This window comes from Tursiops truncatus, chromosome 15 (assembly GCF_011762595.2).
Source record: "Tursiops truncatus isolate mTurTru1 chromosome 15, mTurTru1.mat.Y, whole genome shotgun sequence".
Classification (NCBI taxonomy): domain Eukaryota; kingdom Metazoa; phylum Chordata; class Mammalia; order Artiodactyla; family Delphinidae; genus Tursiops; species Tursiops truncatus.
Window position 1 is genome coordinate 67,753,729 of NC_047048.1, and position 21,744 is coordinate 67,775,472.

The 21,744-nt window shown below is 56.8% G+C and overlaps 1 protein-coding gene across 8 annotated transcripts in view; it reads left to right on the forward strand.

Annotated features, from left to right (window-relative positions):
- PLCG1 (phospholipase C gamma 1) overlaps positions 1-21,744 on the forward strand; it is a 35,943-nt gene that overhangs the window by 3,946 nt on the left and 10,253 nt on the right. For 5 of the 8 annotated variants that reach the window (XR_012326327.1, XM_033841058.2, XM_033841059.2 and 2 more), the window contains 12 exons: positions 16,482-16,634; positions 16,712-16,805; positions 16,948-16,995; positions 19,187-19,271; positions 19,366-19,449; positions 19,673-19,707; positions 19,931-20,003; positions 20,103-20,204; positions 20,392-20,510; positions 20,589-20,674; positions 20,754-20,874; positions 21,576-21,744. Coding sequence is in view for 7 of the 8 variants with exons in the window: in XM_033841058.2 (XP_033696949.1) it covers positions 16,482-16,634; positions 16,712-16,805; positions 16,948-16,995; positions 19,187-19,271; positions 19,366-19,449; positions 19,673-19,707; positions 19,931-20,003; positions 20,103-20,204; positions 20,392-20,510; positions 20,589-20,674; positions 20,754-20,874; positions 21,576-21,744 (1,169 nt within the window). In the remaining variant the exon portion in view is untranslated. Of the gene's footprint in view, positions 1-5,528; positions 5,805-6,720; positions 6,954-16,481; positions 16,635-16,711; positions 16,806-16,947; positions 16,996-18,327; positions 18,410-19,186; positions 19,272-19,365; positions 19,450-19,672; positions 19,708-19,930; positions 20,004-20,102; positions 20,205-20,391; positions 20,511-20,588; positions 20,675-20,753; positions 20,875-21,575 lie in introns of those variants that run through there. The other 3 variants (XM_033841061.2, XM_033841060.2, XM_033841062.2) reach the window with 3 other exon arrangements.

The window sequence follows — 21,744 nt, forward strand, 5'->3', positions numbered from 1 at the left end:
AGTTTGGGGACCACTAATGTACAGGACCTCAACAGGACCTCATTCTGGCCTAACTCTGTGCCCTCTCACTTTATCCTGCACTTGTGAGACGGGGCTGGCAGGTGCTCACTTCTCCAGTGGGAGTTTGGCTTAAAAGAGGGGTGGGGAAGTGCCTTGGTGCTGGTTGTCACGGTGGTGTGACAGGAACCAGGTCAACGTTGGGCTTTTTATGTTACAGATACTGACTTAAATGAGCACAAAGCAATTACAGACCTCCTGCTGAGTGCTACAGAGACTTTTCATCATGTTTTCTTGGTTTATCCTCTAAAGGGCCTGGAGTACCACCCCACTTTACAGATGAGGAAATAGAAATGTAGGGAGGAAATTGTGCTGCCATGTGACAGCCTCAGTTGGACCCGGCTCTCCAGTCAGTGGCTGGTCGGCCAGTCCCAAAAGGACTCAGAGCCCCGGGATTGTGCTGTGAGTGGTCTCAGGCCCCCGTTCTGTGGTCTGCGTTGCTCCTCTGAGGAGAAACCTTTGTGTTCAGACTGTTCCTTACAGACAGCCTCAGCCTCTCTAGGCTCTGGCTCTACACTTTTCCCTCTGGTGCCTTCTGGGATGAGAGGTTCAGTCGAGGGTCATTGTGGGAACAGTGTCTCGGGTGGAGGCTCCATGGTGGGCTCTGAGTGCCATCCAAGCGTATCTGTGGGAACTTTTGCAGCCCCAGCCTTTCGTCTTTGATTCTTACATTGACACCCTTCTAGACGCCAGGCTTTCTCAGGTGGTGAATGAAAACAGGCCCTTGCCCTTAGGGAAACTAAAGGGGACAATGGAATGGTACCTTTGATGCCAGGGGTAGGGGGTGGCAGAAGAACGCAAACCGCCTTGGACAAGGCAGTCAGGCTCACAGGGTAGGTGACATTGGTACCAGCTGTCTGAGGCCTGACCCCTGTGGCTGTCAGACTGCTGAGGAGATAGACCACAGGACCAGCCCTGAGGGCTGGGCCCAAGGTGCCCGAGGAGGGCAGGCCTGTATCATTGGGGATTTTCTTTGTGCTGGCTGGTTGCTCCCGGGGGGAGAGGGGTGAGAGCACATGTCCGGATCTCCAGAGCTAGCCATCCTCGCCTGTGCGTTTCCTGTCTGACTAGTTTTTCCAGGGGAAGTCAGACCTCTTAGTGTTTCCTCAGCCCCCCAGGCTTGCCCTGATGTGTGGGTTTCCAGACCAGCACGGCCAAGCTCTCTGTCCAGCTGGGGCTTTTTCTTTCCTGTGAACCTAGGAAAGGGGCCTGCTTCACAGATGCCTGGAAGAGCTGAGCACAGCAGCCCTGGGGCCCCCAACACCTCCACCTTCTCTCTGTGTGTGCACGTGCCCACACAGACGTACGCAGATGCACAGGCTTGAGTTACCAGTTAGAGAGCTTGGTCACTAGCTTGCTTTGGGTAGCCCCTTAGAATGGGGGGCATTTATTTGCTCAGTAAATATTGTGTGAACACCTCTTATTTGCCCAGTGCTAGGCACTAAGGGTTCAAAAGATGGATAAGACTTGGTCAGTGGCATTGAGGGACTCCCAGACTCCTGGAAGAGACAGATTTGGGAACGTGTAATTATAACCCTGTGTGTTATGTACCTAGAGGTACATGCTGAGAGCTTTCTGAGTGCAGAGTAACGAGCTCTGCTCAGCAAGCAGGGGGTCGAGAGGAGAGAGCCGGGAAGGCTTCACACGGAAGGTGGCCGGGGAGCTGGGCCTTCCTGAGTGGTTGAGGAACTTGCCTGTACCCTGGCTGAGGCCCTGGGGATCGCTGTGCAGGGGTTGGGCTGGGGGCAGCGTAGGGAGGGCCACGGCATGCTGTAACTCGTGGGTTGTGCTCTGTTCTGTAGGCCAGCTGTCACCAGAGGCTGAAGCAGGACTGTCCTGTGTTTGTCTGGGAGAGGTTGAGGAGGGAGACCCGTGAGCCACTGCAGTTTGCAGGAGAGACCTGATGAGCACAGCACAGCCTCCTTGCGAGGCAGGCAGGAGGCGGCAGTGATGGAGGGGAGGGGAGGGGCTGGGGCTGGAGGGAGGAGACAGTAGAGCCAGAGTAGCTTAGCATTCGGGCTCTGAACTCTGACTGCCTAGGTTAAAATCCTGTTGTGCCGCTTACTTGCTCTGTGACCTTGAGCGGGTGACTTTATCTCTCTGGACTCCTTGTTTATAAAAGAGGGATAGATTACATTTTTCTCATAAGGGAGTTACGAGGATTCGGAGAGAATCTGCAAGATGCTTTGCATGGAGTGTAGCACCGTGTAAGTGCTTCACGCATGGGAGCCCTGATGAGGAGGAAGGTGAAGATTAAGTTGCCCAGGAGGACCTGTTAGTGGAAGGGAGCAAATGTACCTGTGGTATTGAGGGGATGGCCACCAAGCGCTTTGATTCGGAGACAAGGAGGCCCCCTAGCCTCTTCCTTGAAGCTCTCAGGAGCCCCTCTATCATCAGGGCTCTTTCCTGACGCTGACTTTTGCAGGGTGCCAGGGCAGTTGGCTGTGAGCAGCGGTTTTGGTATCATATGAAGATATCAGATTGGCCTATTTCTGAGAACGTCGCCCTGAGAAATGCTACCTGAGCGCCTTGGTGGGAGACCCCTGTCTTCCAGGAAGTGCTTTAATGCCAGCACGTCAGTGTGCTAGGGCCTGCCTTTGCCTCTCCCGTCACCGTCCCTGTCGGTCTCCGTTAATTCAAAGCATCTCTTCCCACTCTGTGCCCTTTTCTCTGGGATGTGGCTTCAAGGAAGTCAGCGGTGGCTAAGTTGGAGGGAGGAAGTGAGGCCTAATGTAGCAAAGTCCTGACATTAGGGGATAGGAGACATTTTCCCCCTCTCTGCTCCCTCTCTTAGAACTGCAGAAGTCAGTGGGGACTTTGAGGGGAGTCCCAGGAGAAGTGGAGGTGGGGCAGGAGGAGGGGAGTGTTCTGGAGCTCCTAGTAGAGTGCTTTGTTTAGAGAAGCATGGCACCCGGGCTTCTCTGGGGGGAAATCTTTTGAGAGCAGCATGGTAACAGGTGATAAGACTCTAGGCGGAGCCCAGGGTGAGGAGTGGCCTCCAGCAGCTGTAGCCAGAATCAGTCAGATTTGGGTCTGAGTCTCAGCTCTTCCTGTGACCTTGGGTACACGTCACTTTAACCTATCTTAAACTGATCTTCAGCTGTAAAAATAATTTCTCCCTCACGGAGCATATATTAACAATGGTCAAATGAGATCCGTATGAGAGTGAGAGATTCTATGTGAGAGTGCTCAGCAGAGCATGTTGCACTCGTGGGTGCTTAACAACTATTTGTTTCCTTTGCTTTCACCATAACTAACTACAGAGCTCCAGTTCTCCTGTCCACCACGAAGCTGGATGCCGTGGCTGCTCTGACAGCCTGGGCTAGAAGTCTGTTTCCTACTTCTTTTCTTTGTTCCCTCCCTGAGTCTGTACACAGAGGTCGGGGGCAGGAGAAAAATTGGGTACTTGAATAGTGCATTAGTTCATGGAGCATTTTCTCATCCATTGTGTTGTTTAAGCTCCACCACAGCTCCAACTGAGAGGTGGGAATGATAGGCTCTCCCTTGTAGATGAGGAAACGAAGGCCCCAAGGCTAAGGTGCCCCAGCAGGTTCATGGTAGTGCTGGGACCAGAGCCTGGAACTTCTGATTCCCACTGCAGTGTTCAGTTTATTCCTCCACTCTGGGGAAATGACAGTAAGGTGGGTGTTCTGCAGGACCAGAGTTGTTTTACTTTATGTGGACAGAACTCCCTGATCTCTCCTCTGCCCTCTGGGCAGATGTCCTGGTCGATGCGCCCAGGCCCCCTTCCTGGCACGCTGGACTCAGAGCCTCCATCAGGACCCTCTGCTCTCCTCGGCTTGCCACAGCCCCCATCAAGATGCTTCTGTCCCTGCTGCGGGGGCCAAGGTAGCAGAAGAGCCTCGCCCTGACTTGCTCTTACTGGGCTGTGGTGACAACCGCACTGAGCCTCTGCCAGGGCAGTGGGAGCCGGGGCTCTGGGCTCTAGGTGCCCTGAGAAGGGCCTCTCCAGGACCCCGACAACAAGCTGAAGCACATGCCTTCGTCCACATGTTCCTTCGTTCATCCCACATTTAGTGTGGTCTTAGCTCCTGTGTGTTAGGTACGCTGAACCAGACATGATGACTCCAGCCTCTGACTTGTTCACTGTGGCAGTAGATCTCTAGCATAGTGAGCTTTCCGTATCACCATAGCTACTCTTTCTTTCCTTGAAGGGAAAAAAAAAAAAAAGCCCTGAAAACAGCTTTCTTGGGCCCTGTGGCACACTGAACAAGTGAGGTGCCACTTGTGCCTCCCTGGCTTTGGACTCTGGCATTTGCTGATGTGCCAAGCACTGTGGAGTCTAGCGGTAAACATAAAGGTTAAGGCACATATAGCCAGAAAGAAAAAATAACGACGGAGTCCGGGCACGCTGAGAAGGAAACAAGCCAAGCTTGCTCTGTCGGTCTGGAGAGATGAGGGTGTGCTGTGTTCATCTCCATGGCTGATGGCAGCCGAGGCTTGGCTCTCCCGTAGGCCGTATGTGTGCGCCGTGGCAAGCCACCCCACTGTTTCCAGAGGGGGGCCTTGGCGGCTCTGGGTCTGCCCCCAGGTGCAGAGCCTCAGCACTCCGGGCAGATTAGGCTGGAGGAGGATTTGGGGAAAGGAGGCCAGGGAGGAATTAGTTCCTGTGACTTGAGCACGGGGTACAGTGAGGGTGGCCCCGCTGTTGTGGCAGGTAGGCTGCAGCCCTTGTGGGTCAAGAGACTGCCTTGGCTGGGGTCTCGGAAACAGAGAACTTTGTGTTCACACTCCAAGGTATTATAGCTGTGCCCTTGCCTAATTGTATCTCTCCGCCTTCACCCCAACACACATACCCCTGCTTGAGCTGCCCCCGAGCCACAGCTTCCTGCCATCACCCCATCACCCCAGAGTTAGAGCCGCTCATCACAGCTGGGTGTGCTGGGGCCTCCAGAGGGAGTGGAGACTGAGGCTGCCTCGAGAGAGTGCCCTCAGCCCTAGAGGAGAGGGAAGAAGTGTGAGAAGGGGGAGGTCCTTGGATATGCTGGGGCTGGGGAAGAGGTGGTGGGGACGGTGCAGGTGGTCGCTTTGGTGGAGGCTGAGGTCCCAGGAGATGCGGCTCGGAGAGTCTCCGCTTGCATTCCTGCCGCAGTTCTTGATGGTCTCCCTCTCCTCCTTGTAAGACTAGTTCCTTTTGAGGAGGTGCTTGGCTTGCCTTTGAGAGGCTGCAGTGGCTGAGTGCCCAAGCACAAGTACTAGGTCTCTCCCCGACTTGTCACCTCTAGGAACCAAGCCTGTCCTCGGGGAAGCAGAGAGGGCTCCTTTTTATAGCCCACATGTAGGCTTTGTGTATAGGCTCTGCTGCTTCCTTCTGGGCCCTTCCCGGTGTTGGCCGGTGGCCCTGGCTTCAGCAAGACTAAGGATGCAGAATACATGGGGCAGGGCTTTCTCCTGCAGGAGACTGGCATCTCCCTTGCTGAGCCAGGCCTGGCACAAAGCAGCCTGGAGTTAGGAAGCAAGAAAAGGAGGTGACCCAGTCCTTGATCCTGGGAAGCTTGTGATCTGGAACGTGCAGAAAACCGTGAAAGCCGAGGGCCGGCAGGAGACAGTTGTGCCTAAAGTGCTGTTGGCTGAGCGCGGGGCTCCAGAGAGCATCAGCCTGCCACTGTGGGTCGCTCCCCCTGCTGGCTAGCAGGCTGGCGTTGGCTAGAGGATCAAGGCGTGGGTGAGGAGTGGACGGTCTGACCAAAGCTCCAGGCCCTGGTGGCAGACATCTGACCAGACTGGTAAGGCGTTGGGCCACGGAGAGTTGGACCGCTTGTTTGTGTGAGACCTAATTCTAACTCATCGGGGGTGGGCCATTCACATTGGGGTTGGCTTCCTGTTTTCTTGGACACCTGGGGACGTGGCTGAGCTGAAATGTCCTGAGGGAAGTGGTTGTTTAAGGGGCGCCCCCCAGGTCCCAGTGTCCTTGGCCTGGCCTTGCCCTTGCAGGGGTAGGGCACTGACCATACTGGGACTCTGGCTGTGTAGCTGTGGGTGTGTGGTGGGTGAATGCAAACCCCATGGGATTGTGTGACTTCAGCCTCAGGCCCAGAGAGTGTGGGCCCGAGTTCATGGAGTGACTGACCCTAGGAAGGAGGGGAGGAGTTGGCCACAGGTCCCAAAGGCTTCTGCGCCTACTTGAGGGTAGGAGGTCAGCTGGGAAGTTGGGTAGCGACAGGGGCAGGGGGCGACAAGTCCCTCTCTGAGGCTCTGAAGACCACTTCCCCCTGTTTGTCCTCCGGTAGCTCTCCTATTCTGACCCTAACACAGTAATTGAGTATGATGTGTCTGTGTTCGCCTGTCAGTTCCTAACTGGGGCTGGCCTTTCTTGGGAGCTCTTAGCATATCCAGCAAGGAGGTTAGAAAACGTAGTATATATCGGTTTGTCAGGGGTTACTCAGAGCCTCTTGAGGCCAGCAGTAAAATAACAGAGAGTCCCCTCCAGTGAGAACACCTGATGCCTAGACTGTTCCTTGAGGGTGTCCTGGTCCCTGGCCTGAGAACTGGCCCACACTGGAAGGGTGAGGCTCTGCAGGCAGGGATGGGAGGCTAGCAGGCAGCTGTCTGTGCTACAGGAGGTGAGGCCAGGAGCTGTCTTAAGAGGGTGGAACCAGGGAATTAAAATCAGGAAGGGCAAGTCCCAAGGTAGCCACTCCTTTCAATAGGGGAGGTGATTTTGAAGAATCTGAGCTGGGCTTCCTGGGGAGGCAGGGAGTGGGTGTTCCCTTTCACCTCGGACTGAGGTCAGAGAGTAGATCACATACTGGGGCCTTGGCTCCCCGGGAAGCAAAAGGAGGACAGGAGAGTGACTTGGCTTGGGCTGGTGTTGCCCAAAGGGGGTGGCCCACTGAGGAGAGGCTGGACCAAGCAGCTCTAAACCGGGAGAGCAGGTGGGTGTACAGAAGAGGGCGTCTGAATGAGCAGGCCTGTGACTTACTGACCCTTGTCATTGTTTAGAACGTCTCCAACCTAATCAGGGTTGACTCTGTTGGGGGTTTGAGGGCTGGCCCCACATGTCCCCCAAAGAGGGAAGGGCCCATGGTGACAGTAACAGAAACCAAAGAGGCGGGGAGCCAGGGCCGGGGTCTTGAGACAGCATGGGGGTCAGCAAGCTCCACAGGGGAAGGCCTCTGCCATCCCCCTCCCACCTGTACCCCAACTTCAGCCCCTATCACTCAGCCCCCAGCCGGAGGCCCCTATCATTTCCTTTCAGGAGAGGGCCCCAGATTTTTTCTTTCTTCTCCTAACAGTGCATTTCCTGCTAGGCACTGGGGCATTGACGCCAACAGGCATGGAGCTTATGCTCCAGTGGAGAAGACAGTCAGTCAAATAGCCTTAAAATACACAGCATTCCCACTCATCTAGGTAGTAGGTAAATGTGGTTGTGAATGATATTAGAAAAGCCAGTAGGACTTGTTCAAGGATTAGATTGGAGGGGGTGAGAGAAAAGATGTTAAGCATGGTTCTGAAGAGTCGAGTCTATGCACCTCTTTGGAGGTGATGCTGTTAGCGGACCCAAGAGGTGTGGCAAGAGGCCTCGTTTTGGTGAGGGGTTGACTTTGAGGCGAACAGGTGGAGACGGCAAGTAGGCAGTTGGTTTGAAGGGTCTGAAGCTTATAGTCGAGGAGTAGGCTAGAGCTGTGTTTGTAAATTGCCTGCATTGACACTGACTGGGGAGCAGGGAGAGCATCGGGAGAGGAGAGGCCCTTGGCATGGGCCTTGACGAAGGCCAGCGTGGGGACAGGTGGGGATAGGCCTGGAGCCCAAGAAGAAGCAGGAAATCAGGAGAGGAGAAGTCAAGGGCAGAACTTCCAGCAGGAGGGAGGGTGTGGACACCCGTGTTGATTGCCCTGAGGGTCAGGAAAGAGGAGGCTAGAAAAGTGACTTATGCTTAGTACTCTGGTTCTCCAGGTGGCCTGAATGTACCATGAGGAGCATTTCATTGGGCCTTTTGAGATCCTGGACACTCCAATACCCAGCCCTGCTGGGCCCTCATCCTCTTCCCTGTAGCTGGGAGCCTGGCAGACACAGGCCATCTAGAAAGAACTCGGGCAGCACCAGCCTGCAGAGTGGGCAGATGTCAGCATCCAAGGGACTGCCTGGGGCGTCATGTGGGCTCGGGCAGAGAAGCTGGGGCAAGCCCCTTGTTGCACCTGCCCCCACTGTGGTGTTGATGGCCAGCGGAGGCCTACCTTCCCTCCCCTCTCATCCATGAAACTCTGAATGCCCTTTTCCCCAAACCCCCAGACTACTGCATCGATGCCTTGGCTTCTGTGATCCTCCCTGGCAGACCTGGACAGGCCAGTCCTCCAGACCTGCCTTCTGTGGACAGAATGGTCCGAGACTTCCCACATCCAGCTCCTCACTTTCTCTGGCTCTCGGTGCCACAGACACCTCCCTGTTGTTCTACTCTTTGCAGGACCTCATAGTTATCTGCTTCCCCATCTGTTTCCTCCACCGGGCAGGAGCTTTCTGGCTTTCTCAGGGGCAGGAACTCCAATGCCTTACTGATCTCTGTTTATCCAGGACCCACCCCAGGGCCTGACGTGGAGTAGACAGACATTTGAAAGTTTGATCCCGGTGATGGAATGAAAGAACAAGCCCAGTAGATAACTGCTCATCTCTCTCCCAGCTTTGAGTTCTTTGGGTGGGGCCTCCTTGCCCTTCCTTCCTTTGGAGCCAGGGCATGCTGTTCCCACCTCTGAAATGGATGGGATTAATTTTGCATCTTAGGGAAGAGGGCTGCCTGCCTGAATGGTGTGAAGGCTTGCTGGGCTGCCCTGCTTTTTCTCTGCAAACCCAAGTTCAGGGTGTGTGCTGCTGTGGGGCCGCTGCAGAGGGTCCCAGTTCTACATGAACTACCACGTGACTGTGACAAGACCCTTGGGAGCCTCCATTTCCTCATTGCTCCACAGAGGAGGTTCACCTAGAATCTAGACTCCAGATGATTCATGAACTGGCGAGGATCCTTGACAGCTGTGACCTGAAGCAGTTAGTATGTAGGAGTGCAGGGTTCCGTGTAGGAGGATCCCACAGATCCCCATCCAACTGTCCGAATGGCCTTTTCCTGTTTATTAAGGTGGGAGAAGGGCTGGCTGCTCTTCTCGGTCAGGTGTTTGGGGAACAGTGATGGACGAAACCCCAGCCGGGAACAGATGCTGAGCTCTGCCCTGGGTGTGCCCTGTACTCCAGGGTTTGGCTAGGCCTTCCCTGTTGCATCTGGGAAGGGGTTTAGTCCTCTCGCCCCTGCTGGTCTGGTTTGAAGGTGCTGCTGCACAGGAATGGGAAGGAGATAAACTCCGGCCTCACCTTCCCTTTGCTGCATGACCCTGTGACCCTGGGTCTCTGAGTCAGGATCCGTCCTTTGTAAAATGGAGGCTGAGAGCTCCCCACCCCTCCGCTCTCATCTTTCTCTCTGGGAGCCGCTCCAGACTGTTCTGTTGGGCGGGGATAGGGGGGCTCTCATTCCTACTCCTTGAGCAGTAGGTGGCCGACATGGAAGCTGCTGGCCATCCCAGGCCCTGGCTCCTGCTGCATCAGACTCCTTTCCCACCTGTGTGCAGGTTCTGTCTTATCTCCTCTTTGGCCACCTCCATCCTTCTCCTTCCAAGCTGTGAGGCTCTGTCAAAGCTGTATAATCCTGGCCGATCCAGGCACCCTAGGGTGCAGAGGCCTCTGGCTCCCTGTGTAGGGCAGCAGAGGTGCAGAGCTGGGAATCAGCTGGTTGGCAGTGCGCTTCCCTTCGTGGATTCCTTTCTCCATCTCAGCATCCTCTGGGGGAGAAAGTTCAGCTCCATTTGTGCTCTCTCCGGCCCTGATGTGTAGTTTCTTTGGAGGGTGGTACAGGAGGTGCTGACTTGCGGGATGGGGACTGGGAGTGGTCCATCTGTTTGGCCCCGGCTGTATGTGGAGAAGATGTGATTGATGAGAGATCGTTTCTGGGAAGGTCTGTACAACTCTTCCGACCCCTGGGACCCGCTCTTTTGAATCTCCTGGTGGCCTTGGCTTAGACCCAAGCAGGGCGTGGTGCTCAAAGAGCCCTGCCTGTTCTCTTTTGTTTTCCCCAAAGCACCATTAGCTTCCCATGGTTCCCACCGGCTACAGGAACCTGTGTACAGGAACCTCCCAGTGTTTTCAGATTACTCTGGCCCCTGGGGCGGTGCCCGCGCCCCCCCCCCCACCCTGTGTCTGGTCCTTCTTTCTTCTCTCCACATGGTCACCCCACTGACCACTGCATTTGCATATTTGTTGGAGCTCCTCAGCCTTTGTTGCCCCATGGCACCACCTCTTCCAGGAAGTCATCCCTGATACTCTCTTTGAGCATCTGTGGCCTCTTAGATAATTAGCTCTGGAGTCTAACTCTCGTGTGTTCATTCCTGCTTCTAAGCACTCTGTAAGCATTTTGAAGTCTCCCCAGGGACCTGGGTTTGGGGAATGGAGAGGAGGCAGATGTGGTTTCTTCCTTGTGGAACTCACAGGTCAGTGGCCTTGACACCAAGGAGGCATCAGATGGTGTGACCAGAATGCGGAAGCACCAAGTATGCCACGGGACCAGGCCTGATGGAAACTTAAGTTGAGAAGGTGGGCCTGGCACATGCAGAGGCTCAGAGGTAGGGGGAGCGCTGGGAGCGGATGTGGGGCTGGGGTCTCTGGATCTCGTGGCTCTGACTGGACTTGGGCCCTTTTGAGGAGTGCTGAGCTTTGCCCACCTTCCTCCAGGACACGCTGCAGGGCTGGGCGTCCACAGCCCACTGTCAGGGGCAGTGAAAACCCCAGGGGAAGGGACCTGTCCCGGTAACATTCACTTACCTCTTTCAAGCTTCCTAGATGTTTTTAAAAAAACTTTGGTATTTATCATGACTTACAGCTATTTTAAGTTGTAAAAAGTATTTACATGCATTTTTATACGGTTAGTTTCTTTTTTTTAAATTAATTTTTGGCTGCGTTGGGTCTTCGTTGCTGCGTGCGAGCTTCAGTAGTTGTGGCACACGGGCTCAGTAATTGTGGCTCGTGGGCTCTAGAGCTCAGGCTTAGTAGTTGTGGCACACGGGCGTAGTTGCTCCGCGGCACGTGGGATCTTCCTGGACCAGGTCTCGAACCCGTGTCCCCTGCACTGGCAGGAGGATTCTTAACCACTGCACCACCAGGGGAGTCCGGTTAGTTTTGAATTTCCTGGTGGCCTTGGGGAGAAACGGTTAGTTTCTATTGCAGAAACGGTTAGTTTCTATTGCAGTTTCCACCAATTAATTTATGCACTTAAAGGGAAGACTCTCTTAAGAGAAATATTTTGGCGAATGCATGTTTCATGTCCAGAAATTTGTGATATGTGTCATTTCGGTTTTTTGTGTGTGGTGGTGCTGGTGGTTTTCTTGACCGTATCTTCATCATTAGGGGGTTTAATTTTCAGTATGTTCTCTTGTCCCTTTCTAGCAAAATCACTTTGCTGACTCTGTGTAGTTCGCTGTCTGCATGTGAAGGGTTTATGGCAGGCCCACCCCCACTAAGGCCTTCACTTTATCCACAGGCTACCTAAGAGCTGAGAGACTTGCCCGAGGCCCAAGCTGTATCCTCAGAAACAGGATTTGAAACGTGGTGTTTGTGATTTCAGATCTGTTAGCATTCTCTTCTGGTGCCCCACCCTATGCAAGGCCGGGGTATGTGTAGTGCCGGCACGGCACGTGTTGGCTAGTGCACACGTGCGTAGGTGAGATGCTGTGACTGCAACAGGCCCGGTGCTGAGGCTCAGGAAGCAAGCAGCCTCTGGCTTAGAGCATGTCATGTCCATGTGCACCGATGTGAACTCGGAGGCTCCACAAGTCCCACTCTTCCCCCATGGTGCCCCATCCCCGTGAGACCCTTTTTGGAGCTGGGGAAATGGCTACTTGGGTTATTTTCCTTGGGCCAAGGCAGCTGTGGGCCAGCTTTACCTCGCCTAGGTTTGGGTTTGCCCCCAGCAACTCTGGCAGTGGCTGCTGCTGGCTCATGTAGGCCCCATGTCAATGGCACTAGGCACACAGGCAGGGGGCGTCAGACTTCACTGGGACTGGCGGCTCCTGGCAGGGCCCTTATGCAACCCAGTGAGGTAGGAGGAATCCCCAGTTTACTGATAGGGAAACTGAGGCCAAAAGAGTGCGTGACTGGGCTTCCCTGGTGACGCAGTGGTTAAGAATCCGCCTGCCGATGCAGGGGACACGGGTTTGAGCCCTGGTCTGGGAAGATCCCACATGCCGCCGAGAAACTAAGCCCGTGTGCCACAACTACTGAGCCTGCGTGCTACAGCTACTGAAGCCTGTGCACCTACAGCCTGCGCTCCACAAGAGAGGCCACCACAATGAGAAGCCTGCGCACCACAACGAAGAGCAGCCCCCGCTCGTTGCAACTAGAAGAAGGCCCGCATGCAGCAATGAAGACCCAACGCAGCCAAAAATAAGTAAAATAAATAAATTTTTTTAAAAAAAGAGCGGGACTGCCCAGGACCTCACAGCTAGAGTTTAAGATCTGTGTGGTTCTCCTCTGCTGGGCCTGGACAGCCTTCAGGAAGGGGATGGTCAGGGCAGGCTTCCTGAAGGAGTGGGAGGAGGCAGCCTGGCCTGTGAGCAGGTCCTCAGCCCTTAGGGCTGGCATGAGAGGCCAGTCCCTGGTCCAGGTGCGGTGGTCCCTCATTGGCCCAGAGCCTCTTGAGGAGGGCAAGTCTATTTCTTCATGAGAGTTTGTGGGCGATTAAATGCCAGGGACTGAGTCCCCCCTCACCGCCCAGGCTTGTCGCTGTCTGCCATGGCCTTGCTTGGAATGGTAATACCCACGCTGTTCCTTGGGGCCTCTGCGTGGGCCTTGGGGACCTGGTCCTTAGAGGAATGAGCCCTCCATGGCTCCTAATGGGCTGAGCTGGCTGGGTTGTGCTGATGGACCCCCCCAGGCCCTCTAGGGTTTGGGTGAGCTTGGGGGTGGGCCTTTGTCATAAACGAAAGCCCTACTCCCTTCTGCTTCACATCAGCCCAGCCTGGCTGCAGGCCCCTGGTTGTGGGATCCTGCCCTTGTCCTCAGAGAGTTCCCCCATCTTACTCCCCCATCTCCAGCCTAGCCAGGACCTCCCAGTACCACTGGCTTTTCTTTTCCCCATGTCCCTTGAATGTTATTCTCCGTGGTTCTATGTGGGAATGAGTGCTGGGTCGTGGGTTTCCTGCTCCTCTAAGCAGTTTTCCTCCCTCCCCCAAGCTCCCAAGTCCTGAGAGGGTCTCTCTTCCTGCCCTTCCTTCAGGTCTGACCCAGACCCTGCAGGGCAGAGGCCGTGCCTGTCCCAGGGGGTCTCCTCCCCTTGATGGCAGTCCCTGGGCAACTGGTCCTGGCTCTCAGGAAGAGGACCCTGCTGTATTTATGCTGGGAGGCAGGAGGGTGGGGCTGAGGTGGGAGGTCACACAGGATGCAGCTTTTAAGAACCTGGTAGCGCCTCTCACCGTGGTGTCTTGTCCTTCCAGCCTGCGGTTGGCTTGATGGACTTGGAGGGCCTGAGGGCCGGGCTGACAGCTCCAATGGGGAGAAGTACAAGGGGCCTTGTGTGGCCAGCAGGAGCCTGGGAGACTTGGGCGCCTGGCCCAGAGCTGTTGTGTGCCTACCTGGTCCCTGTTTTGGGGACCAGCCTCTTTTGCTTCCGGCATGGTCTCACTGGAAATGTACTCAGGAGCACGGGGCAGGCCACAGGGCACCTAGGACCCGCTGGCAGTGTGTGTTGTGTGTACGTGTGTGTGCATATGCAGCACATGTGTGGGGTGCTGCAGGTGGCCTGGCAGCAGGCTTCAGATTGACCCTGCAGTTGCTTGCCGGGCGGTAGCCACATCATGGACTAACTACCTCTGATGACTGGTGGGCAGCTGCGCGGAAGGGCCCAGGCTGTGGACCACACAGGCCTCGTTGGCCTGTATGCGTTGTGTGTGTGAGGTCGTGTGCCTGTGTGAGAGGTGTGGGAGCGGGGTGACAGCAGCTCTGCACCGGAAAAGCATGCTGGTTTCTGTTTCAGAGGGCAAGGTTTGTGGTTATTCTGCAGTTTCTGATCTGGGCATTTCCCCTGTTCAGCTCCTCCTTCCATCTTTGGGAACCCTGTCTTCTCAGGCTGGGTCTTTGTGACCCAGTCTCCCTCCCCACCCCCCCTCTGTTTTTACCTGAGCATAACTCTTCATTTTAAAAACCACTCCCATTGTGCTACCCCTCCCCCCAGTGGTGTGCCTGCTTTTTCCGTTGTTTGTTCAGTCATTCAGCAAGCACTGGGTGGCCTTGCCCAGCCTGGGAGAGATTGAAGAACAAACACACACGTAGTGCCCCAGGGTGTCAAGGGCATGATTACTGCAGGAAGGCTCTTCCAAATTGGGTCTTTGGTGAGAGAGAGTGGAGTCTGGGAGGTAGACAGCCCCTGGCTAGGGACCAAGGTGAAATGGGGGACAGGAAACACAACAGTTCTTGCCCTCAGTCCAGCTTAGGTGGGATGGAGCAGAGAAGATGGGAGGGCAGAAGTGGCAGTAAATCACTGGAGCCGCATCACAGCGGGCCTTGAAGGCCGGAGAAGGAGTGGGTTCTCCATAGTGGGCAACCTCAGGAGGGATCAGAACAACAACAGCCTATACAGATTCGTAGGCTCAAGAAGGATGGCTGATTGGTGAGAACTGGGGGGCCCTCAGCTGGAGGACTGGGCCTGTGAGGGTTGCTGAGGGCACGGGAGCAGGGCCCAGGGAGAACTGGCAGTGTTCTGGCAGGGGAGCTGGACCTGGGGCTGGAGGCGATGCCACTGTTTGAGGTGGGATAGGTGGAGCACAGCTGTGGCTAGAGGGACAGGAAGAAGGCCTTGGGATTGGGCCTCTTAGAACATTCCAGCCGGGGTGCTGTGCGCTTCAGGCCAGGAGGGCTCTGGGGGGAGGTGGGCCAGGCAGCATGCTGGCAGCCCTCCTGGCTCCAGATCTTCCGGGCCAGTCTGGGTCGAGAGCATTTGAAGAGGCTCTAGAGCCAAGGGAGCGCTCAGAGTCATTTCTGGCGGCTAAGCCAGGCTTCTCTCTTTTGACCTCCCTAAATCTGTCTCTTTATCTGGCTGGAAAGTGTGCCCTCTGTGCAGGGTCCCAGCCAGCACCCAGGGACAGTGTGAGTGTGCAGCCAGGCGCTCTCCAGGCCTGGGGTCACAACCTGTGTGCCTGCTCCGACTGTCTGTGCAGACCACAGACCACCGAAGCTGACAGAGCCGACGGGGTGGGGGAGGCTTGAATGAGTGCCCACCATGTGCCACCTACAGGGCTGGGCGCTCTGGGCTGTTAGGACCTTTGAGCTTACCAACACCTCCAGGTGCCGCAGTCTGTTACCTGTGTTCACCGAGGGAAGCAGTGGGGTCAGAGTGGTTGTCACTCTGCTGAGGTCACGCAGCTAAGGTGAGGTGGAGCCCGGGAGTCTAGTCCCAGCAGGCCCACCCCAGGGCCCACGCAGGTCTTTTCTGCCACCCTGCCTTCTAGAGAAATTCAGTCAAGCTCTCTGCTCTAGAGATAGTAAAACCGAGATGGAGGGAAGTTAAATGAGTCACTCAGTGTCATCTCAGAGGTAGTGGCTGAAGCAGTTCATCTGCCACTCTGACCTGGGTGCTGCCCCAGTCTGTGCCGTGAGGCCAGAATGGGAGCCATCCGTGGGCAGCCACTGCTCTTGCTGGGTCTTGCTCAGGGATATTTAGGGGGTGAGCCGTCAGGCTGCACCAGTTCTCTTGGCCCAATCCCTCCTTCCTCCTACGGACCCTGAAACCCATTTGGGCCTGCCCAGCCCCAGGCCTGCCCTTGAGACTTTATGATTCAGTTTGTGTACCTGTTTTTTTTTTTTGCGGTACGCGGGCCTCTCACTGTTGTGGCCTCTCCCATTGCGGAGCACAGGCTCTGGACGCGCAGGCTCAGCGGCCATGGCTCACGGGCCTAGCCGCTCCGCGGCACGTGGGATCTTCCCGGACCGGGGCACAAACCCGTGTCCCCTGCATTGGCAGGTGGACTCTCAACCACTGCGCCACCAGGGAAGCCCTAGTTTTAGTACTTTTGTGTCAGGAAAGGGTCCTCACAGAACAGCCGTGGGTCCCCATTTCTCTTTGTAGAGTCCGGCTCTTTCCCAGGTCAGAGTGAACTGCCTATATTGTCACCGAGGGAAGGTACACAGGACGGAGATTCCTGTTCCCGCAGACACTCAGCTTTTAGCAGAGCTCTGTCCTTAGACTCAGCCCAGTTCTCTGCTGTACCCCAGTAGGACTGAGTGGTCTTGACTCTGCCCGCCTTCCCGGGGTGGGGGGGGGTCTCTCTTTGTGGTCCTCCATGAGGAGAGTGTGGGAATGAGTGGGAGACAAGGCTGCCCTCGTTTCAGTGCTAACCCTGAGAGACCTCAGCCTGACCTTGACCTCTTCCCTGCCTTCCTAGTTGACATTCGAGAAATCAAGGAGATCCGCCCGGGGAGGACCTCACGGGACTTCGATCGCTACCAAGAGGATCCTGCTTTTCGACCGGACCAGTCACACTGCTTTGTCATCCTGTATGGAATGGAATTCCGCCTGAAGACCCTGAGCCTGCAAGGTGGGAGCTGAGGAGGTGGAAGAGTTAAGGGCAGCAGCCCCTGGCCCCAGGCTCAGCTCTTTGCCCCTTGCTCATAGCTACGTCTGAGGACGAAGTGAACATGTGGATCAAGGGCCTGACTTGGCTGATGGAGGATACGTTGCAGGCGGCCACACCCTTGCAGATTGAGAGGTAAGAACCCCCCGCAGACGTGCTTAGGGTTGGGGCATCGGGCTCTAGGGAGCAGGGCAGGGACTCAGGCCTCTGTGCCCAGAGTCTGCCTGCTGGTCTCCTCCCTAAGCCTGGGCCTCACTTCGGGCTTCTCTCCCTCCAGGTGGCTGCGGAAGCAGTTCTACTCAGTGGACCGGAATCGTGAGGATCGGTGGGTCCTGCGCTGTGGCTCTAGCCCAGCAGGGTGGGTTGGGGCCGCCAGAGCAATAGCCCACCTCCAGGCAGCTGCCTGGAGAACCGGAGGACCTGCCTCAAGCAGGGTGGGCAGGTGGTTCTGGCACAAGGAGCTTCCTGCAGAAAGCCCTCTGATGGCCTTGTGCGAGCTGGCAGGAGAGGCCAGGGACGATAAGCCACGTGCCCTGCCACTGTGGGCAGAGATAGGCGGTACAGAACTGGCTCTGGGTGTCCTGTAGTTTGTGTGTGGGGGGGGGTGCTTTGAAGCTCACGGCTTTGAGGCCATGGTGTGACTACCAGAGGGGCTACAGAGAGGTTCAGGACAAAAGCTGGGTGATGCATGATGAGGACCGTTGACTGGGAGAGAGGTGGACACCACGGAGGGTGTTGAAGAGAAACATGACGTGACCCGGGTTCAGTTGCACAGAACTGCTAGCTGCGCTTGGAGGGTCCAGGGCAGGTGGAGTGGAGAACTCAGGGAGCAACTCCAACGCTCTGGGTGAAGAAGACTGGGTCAGGGTGGGGTATTAGGAAGGGGTTGGATTTTGGCTAGGCTGTATTTTGAAGATAGAGCCCAATAGCATTTCCTAACAGATTGATTTTGGGGTGAGAGAGAGTTGAGGTTTACGGTAAAAAGCTTTTTGGCGTGAGCATCTGGAAAGGTGGAGTTGCCGTTGACTGAGATGGGGAAGGCTGTGGGAGGTGCACACTTGAGTGGGTGAAGTTCTGTGATGCCCTTAGATGTTCAGGTAGAGATGTTGAGCAGGCAGGTGTGTAGAACGAGTTCAGGGGAGAAGTTGGGCTGGAGCTGGAACCTGGGGAGCACATAGGTGATATGGAAGGCCACGAGGCTGGTGATGCCTGGGGGTAACCTTGGCAAGAAAAGGGAAGGAGGCTGGTGGCTGATCCCAGGCCCATGCTGCCTCAACACTGGGGACTGGGGAGGTGAGGAGAGGAGCCAGCCAAGGGAAGTGGCTGCTCTAGAGTTAAGAGGAAAATCGGAGGGTGTAGAGCCCTGGAAGCCCAGGGAAGAGGGGGTGGCCAGCTGTGCCCGGCCTTGTCACGTGTGGGGAAGACTGAGAGGTGCTCCTTGGACTCGACAGCACAGAGGTCGTTGGTGACCTTGAGGCAGGCAGTGGACAGTGGGGATGGGGTTCAGGAAATGAAAGGAGCCTGGGTCTCTCCTTTAAGGCACTGCTGTGAAGAGGAGCAGAGAAGGGGCAGTGGCTGGAGAGGAAGCAGGGCAGACAGGTGTTTGGGGGGGAGTGGTAACAATCTGCGTGTAATGCTGATGGCAAGGAGTCCACAGAAGGAAAGCTTGATGACGCAGCAAGTTTCCTAACCTGCCCAGTGAGGACCCTGATGGCCCCACCCCCGGTGACTGAGACCAGGCAAGCGCTTGCTGAACAGCACTGGCTGATAGATAGCAGGACTGCCCAGGGCAGGGCTGGACTCCTCAGGGAGTTTTGGTGCTGCCTGCCAGGCCCTTGGGCAAGAGAAGGAGGGGTGCCCACATTCCCCTCCCTGCCACCACCTCCCAGGAAAGAAGGCCTCCCTCTCCCAATCGTGTTCATCCTGTTGCCAGGCCCAGCATTGTCCTCCGCCCCATTCTTGGGCAGGGGTGCTTCCCTGTCAGACCCCGGGAGTGTGCTCCATTGCCAGCAGTGGTATTGGGCTGAGAAGGATCTTCCCCCTCCTCCCCTCGGAGGCCCTGACTCCCAGGGGCAGTGGGCGGGAGTCCTGTGAGCTGCCTGCCCCTCTCGGGGAGTTTGAGAATGAGGTGGAAGGAGCCTGGAGGTCCCGCAGTAGTGGCTGCCTCTCTCTGTCCTTGGGAGAGCTGAGGGCCCAGACGTGTGGGCTGAGCGGTGCTGGTGGGAGGGCGGCCCGAAGATGGGCTCCCCTTGCCCCGCCCTGACCCACTTTACTGAGGCTGGTGACCCCTCCTTGCCAGAATCCTAGACTTTCCTTTGCTCAGCTGAGGAGACTGAGGCCCAGAGAAAGGAAGGGACTTCCTTTGGTTACCCCATGGTTCTGAGCCAGCCTCACTGTCAGGACTGCAAGTCCCAGAGTAGTGTTGTTTACCTGTTCAGCCCCAGGTGGACTCAGCCCACAGGTCAGAGGTCGTGAGAGGTGGGGTGAGGCCACTGGCGATGTCCTTGTTTCCTCAGTATATCAGCCAAGGACCTGAAGAACATGCTGTCCCAGGTCAACTACCGGGTCCCCAACATGCGCTTCCTCCGAGAGCGGCTGACGGTAAGGGCCGGTGGGCCGTCTGCAGGCGGGTGGGGAGGCTGGCTGCCCCAGGCCCTGCGGGAGGCCTGACCGGAAGTGCCGCTCTGCCTCGCAGGACCTGGAGCAGCGCACCAGCGACATCACCTACGGGCAGTTTGCTCAGCTGTACCGCAGCCTTATGTACAGCGCCCAGAAGACGGTGCATGAGCCACCTACCCCCACCGCCCCTACCCTGCTCTCCCACCCCAGCCCCGCTTGCCTCAGCCCTGCTGCCCTGCTTGGGGGCGATTGGGTGCCATTTCTCCAGTTCTTCTCCTCGTGAGGCCTGCCCCTTTCTGTTGCCCCAGCCTTTCTTCCTGAGAGCCCCTTCCCCACGTGGCCTCCCAGGGGCTCTCATGCTGACCTGGTTCTGTCTCCTGCAGATGGACCTCCCCTTCCTGGAAGCCAGTGCCCTGAGGTTTGGTTTGAGTTGGGGAGGTGGGGTTCTCCCTGGGCCCCTTTGTCCCTCGCCTGGTTGATTCCCGATGCAGGTGGGAGGCAGCGGGAGCAGGGGAGCCCTGCTGGCCCATTCCGGGCGGCTGTGCTGGCCGGGAGCTGGGCCCTGCCTTCCCAGGGGCCCCTCATTGTCTGTGGCCCTCGCTAGCCAGCCGGCCGCCAGGCATTTCCCTTCTCTTCCGCAGGGCGGGGGAGCGGCCGGAGCTCTGCCGGGTGTCCCTTCCTGAGTTCCAGCAGTTCCTCCTCGAGTACCAGGGGGTAGGACTGGGCTGGGGTTGGGCCAGGGTGCTGGCTGAGAGGGGCTGGGCTCACCACGGGATGGAGGCCCCTCACATGCCCCACCCTCCCACCCATCAGGAGCTATGGGCTGTCGACCGGCTCCAGGTGCAGGAGTTCATGCTCAGCTTCCTTCGAGACCCCTTGCGAGAGATCGAGGAGCCTTACTTCTTCCTGGATGAGGTGAGCCCTGCCCCTCACCCTCCATCGGGGAATCAGGGAGCAGACGGGCCCACGGGAGCCCGGCCAGGTCCCTCCCGCAGTCCATCGTGCCCCCGACCTGGATTGAGCACTCTCTCCCGTGTCACCCTGTGCTGTGGCCCAGGGCAGGGGCTCATCCTCTCTTCTCTCCGCATTTGCTCCTGGGCAGTTCGTCACCTTCCTGTTCTCCAAGGAGAACAGCATATGGAATTCACAGCTGGACGCCGTGTGCCCCGACACCATGAACAACCCCCTGTCCCACTACTGGATCTCCTCCTCGCACAACACGTGAGTGACTCCCTTGGCCCACACCCGACCCCGGGAGGTGGGTCTCGCCTGACCACCTCGCCCTGCTTCCCTGTCCAGGTACCTGACCGGGGACCAGTTTTCCAGCGAGTCCTCCCTGGAAGCCTACGCCCGCTGCCTGCGGATGGGCTGCCGCTGCATCGAGTGTGCGTGGGGGCTAGGTTGGGCGGGGGGGCGGGGGGGAGGCCTGCCCGCTTGACTCTGGTCACCTTGCTTGCTCTCCAGTGGACTGCTGGGATGGTCCAGACGGGATGCCAGTCATTTACCACGGACACACCCTGACCACCAAGATCAAGTTCTCAGACGTCCTGCACACCATCAAGGAGCACGCCTTTGTGGCCTCAGAGTGAGTGGCGTGGCTCGGCTCCAGCTCTCTCCTGGGTCCCCTTGAATGTGCTACCCCCTCCCTGCCTTCCACCTCCTGCCACCTGCTGGAGCCCACCCTTCCCGAGCCATTCACTTCCTGCACGCTTGGCCCACCTGCTCACTCCAAGGGTCTTTCTCAGCCTGTGGAACACAGTCAAGCTTTTCTCATCCTCAAAAATTAATTCCTTAACCCTGGGCTCACAAGGCCATTGTCCTGCCAGTTCCTTTCCCGTCACAATCCGGAGAATTGTCTGTGCTCCTTGTCTCTCACTCTGCAGTTCCTATTGTTCCCCACAACACGTGGTCACTAGTCTCTCCCACCTCACTGAGGGGGTCACTGGGGTCCCCCAGTAGCTAAATTTGGAGGCTGCTTGTCACCTCTCCTGACCTTGGGTGTAGGATGTCTCTCCTTGCTGATGGGGCAGCCTCCGTGATGAGATCAACTCTGGGGACACCTGCCTGCAACAGTCCCAGCCGTTGGTTTCTGCTGCACCCAAAAGTGCCTCTCTAGACCCCTCTCCTACCCCCCACAGTGGCCAGGGCCTGCCTCTTCTCTGGGGTAACTACCCTCTAGAAGGGACCTTGGGCCCGAGGCTCCTAACACCTCACTCTGTGAGGGTCTGAGCCGTGACTCCTAGGAATTGCAGGATCTGTGTTATGCACTGGTCCCCCACCCTGCAGGTACCCGGTCATCTTGTCCATCGAGGACCACTGCAGCATCGCCCAGCAGAGGAACATGGCCCAGTACTTCAAGAAGGTGCTCGGGGACACACTCCTCACCAAGCCCGTGGACATTGCTGCTGACGGGCTCCCCTCACCCAGCCAGCTCAAGAGGAAGATCCTCATCAAG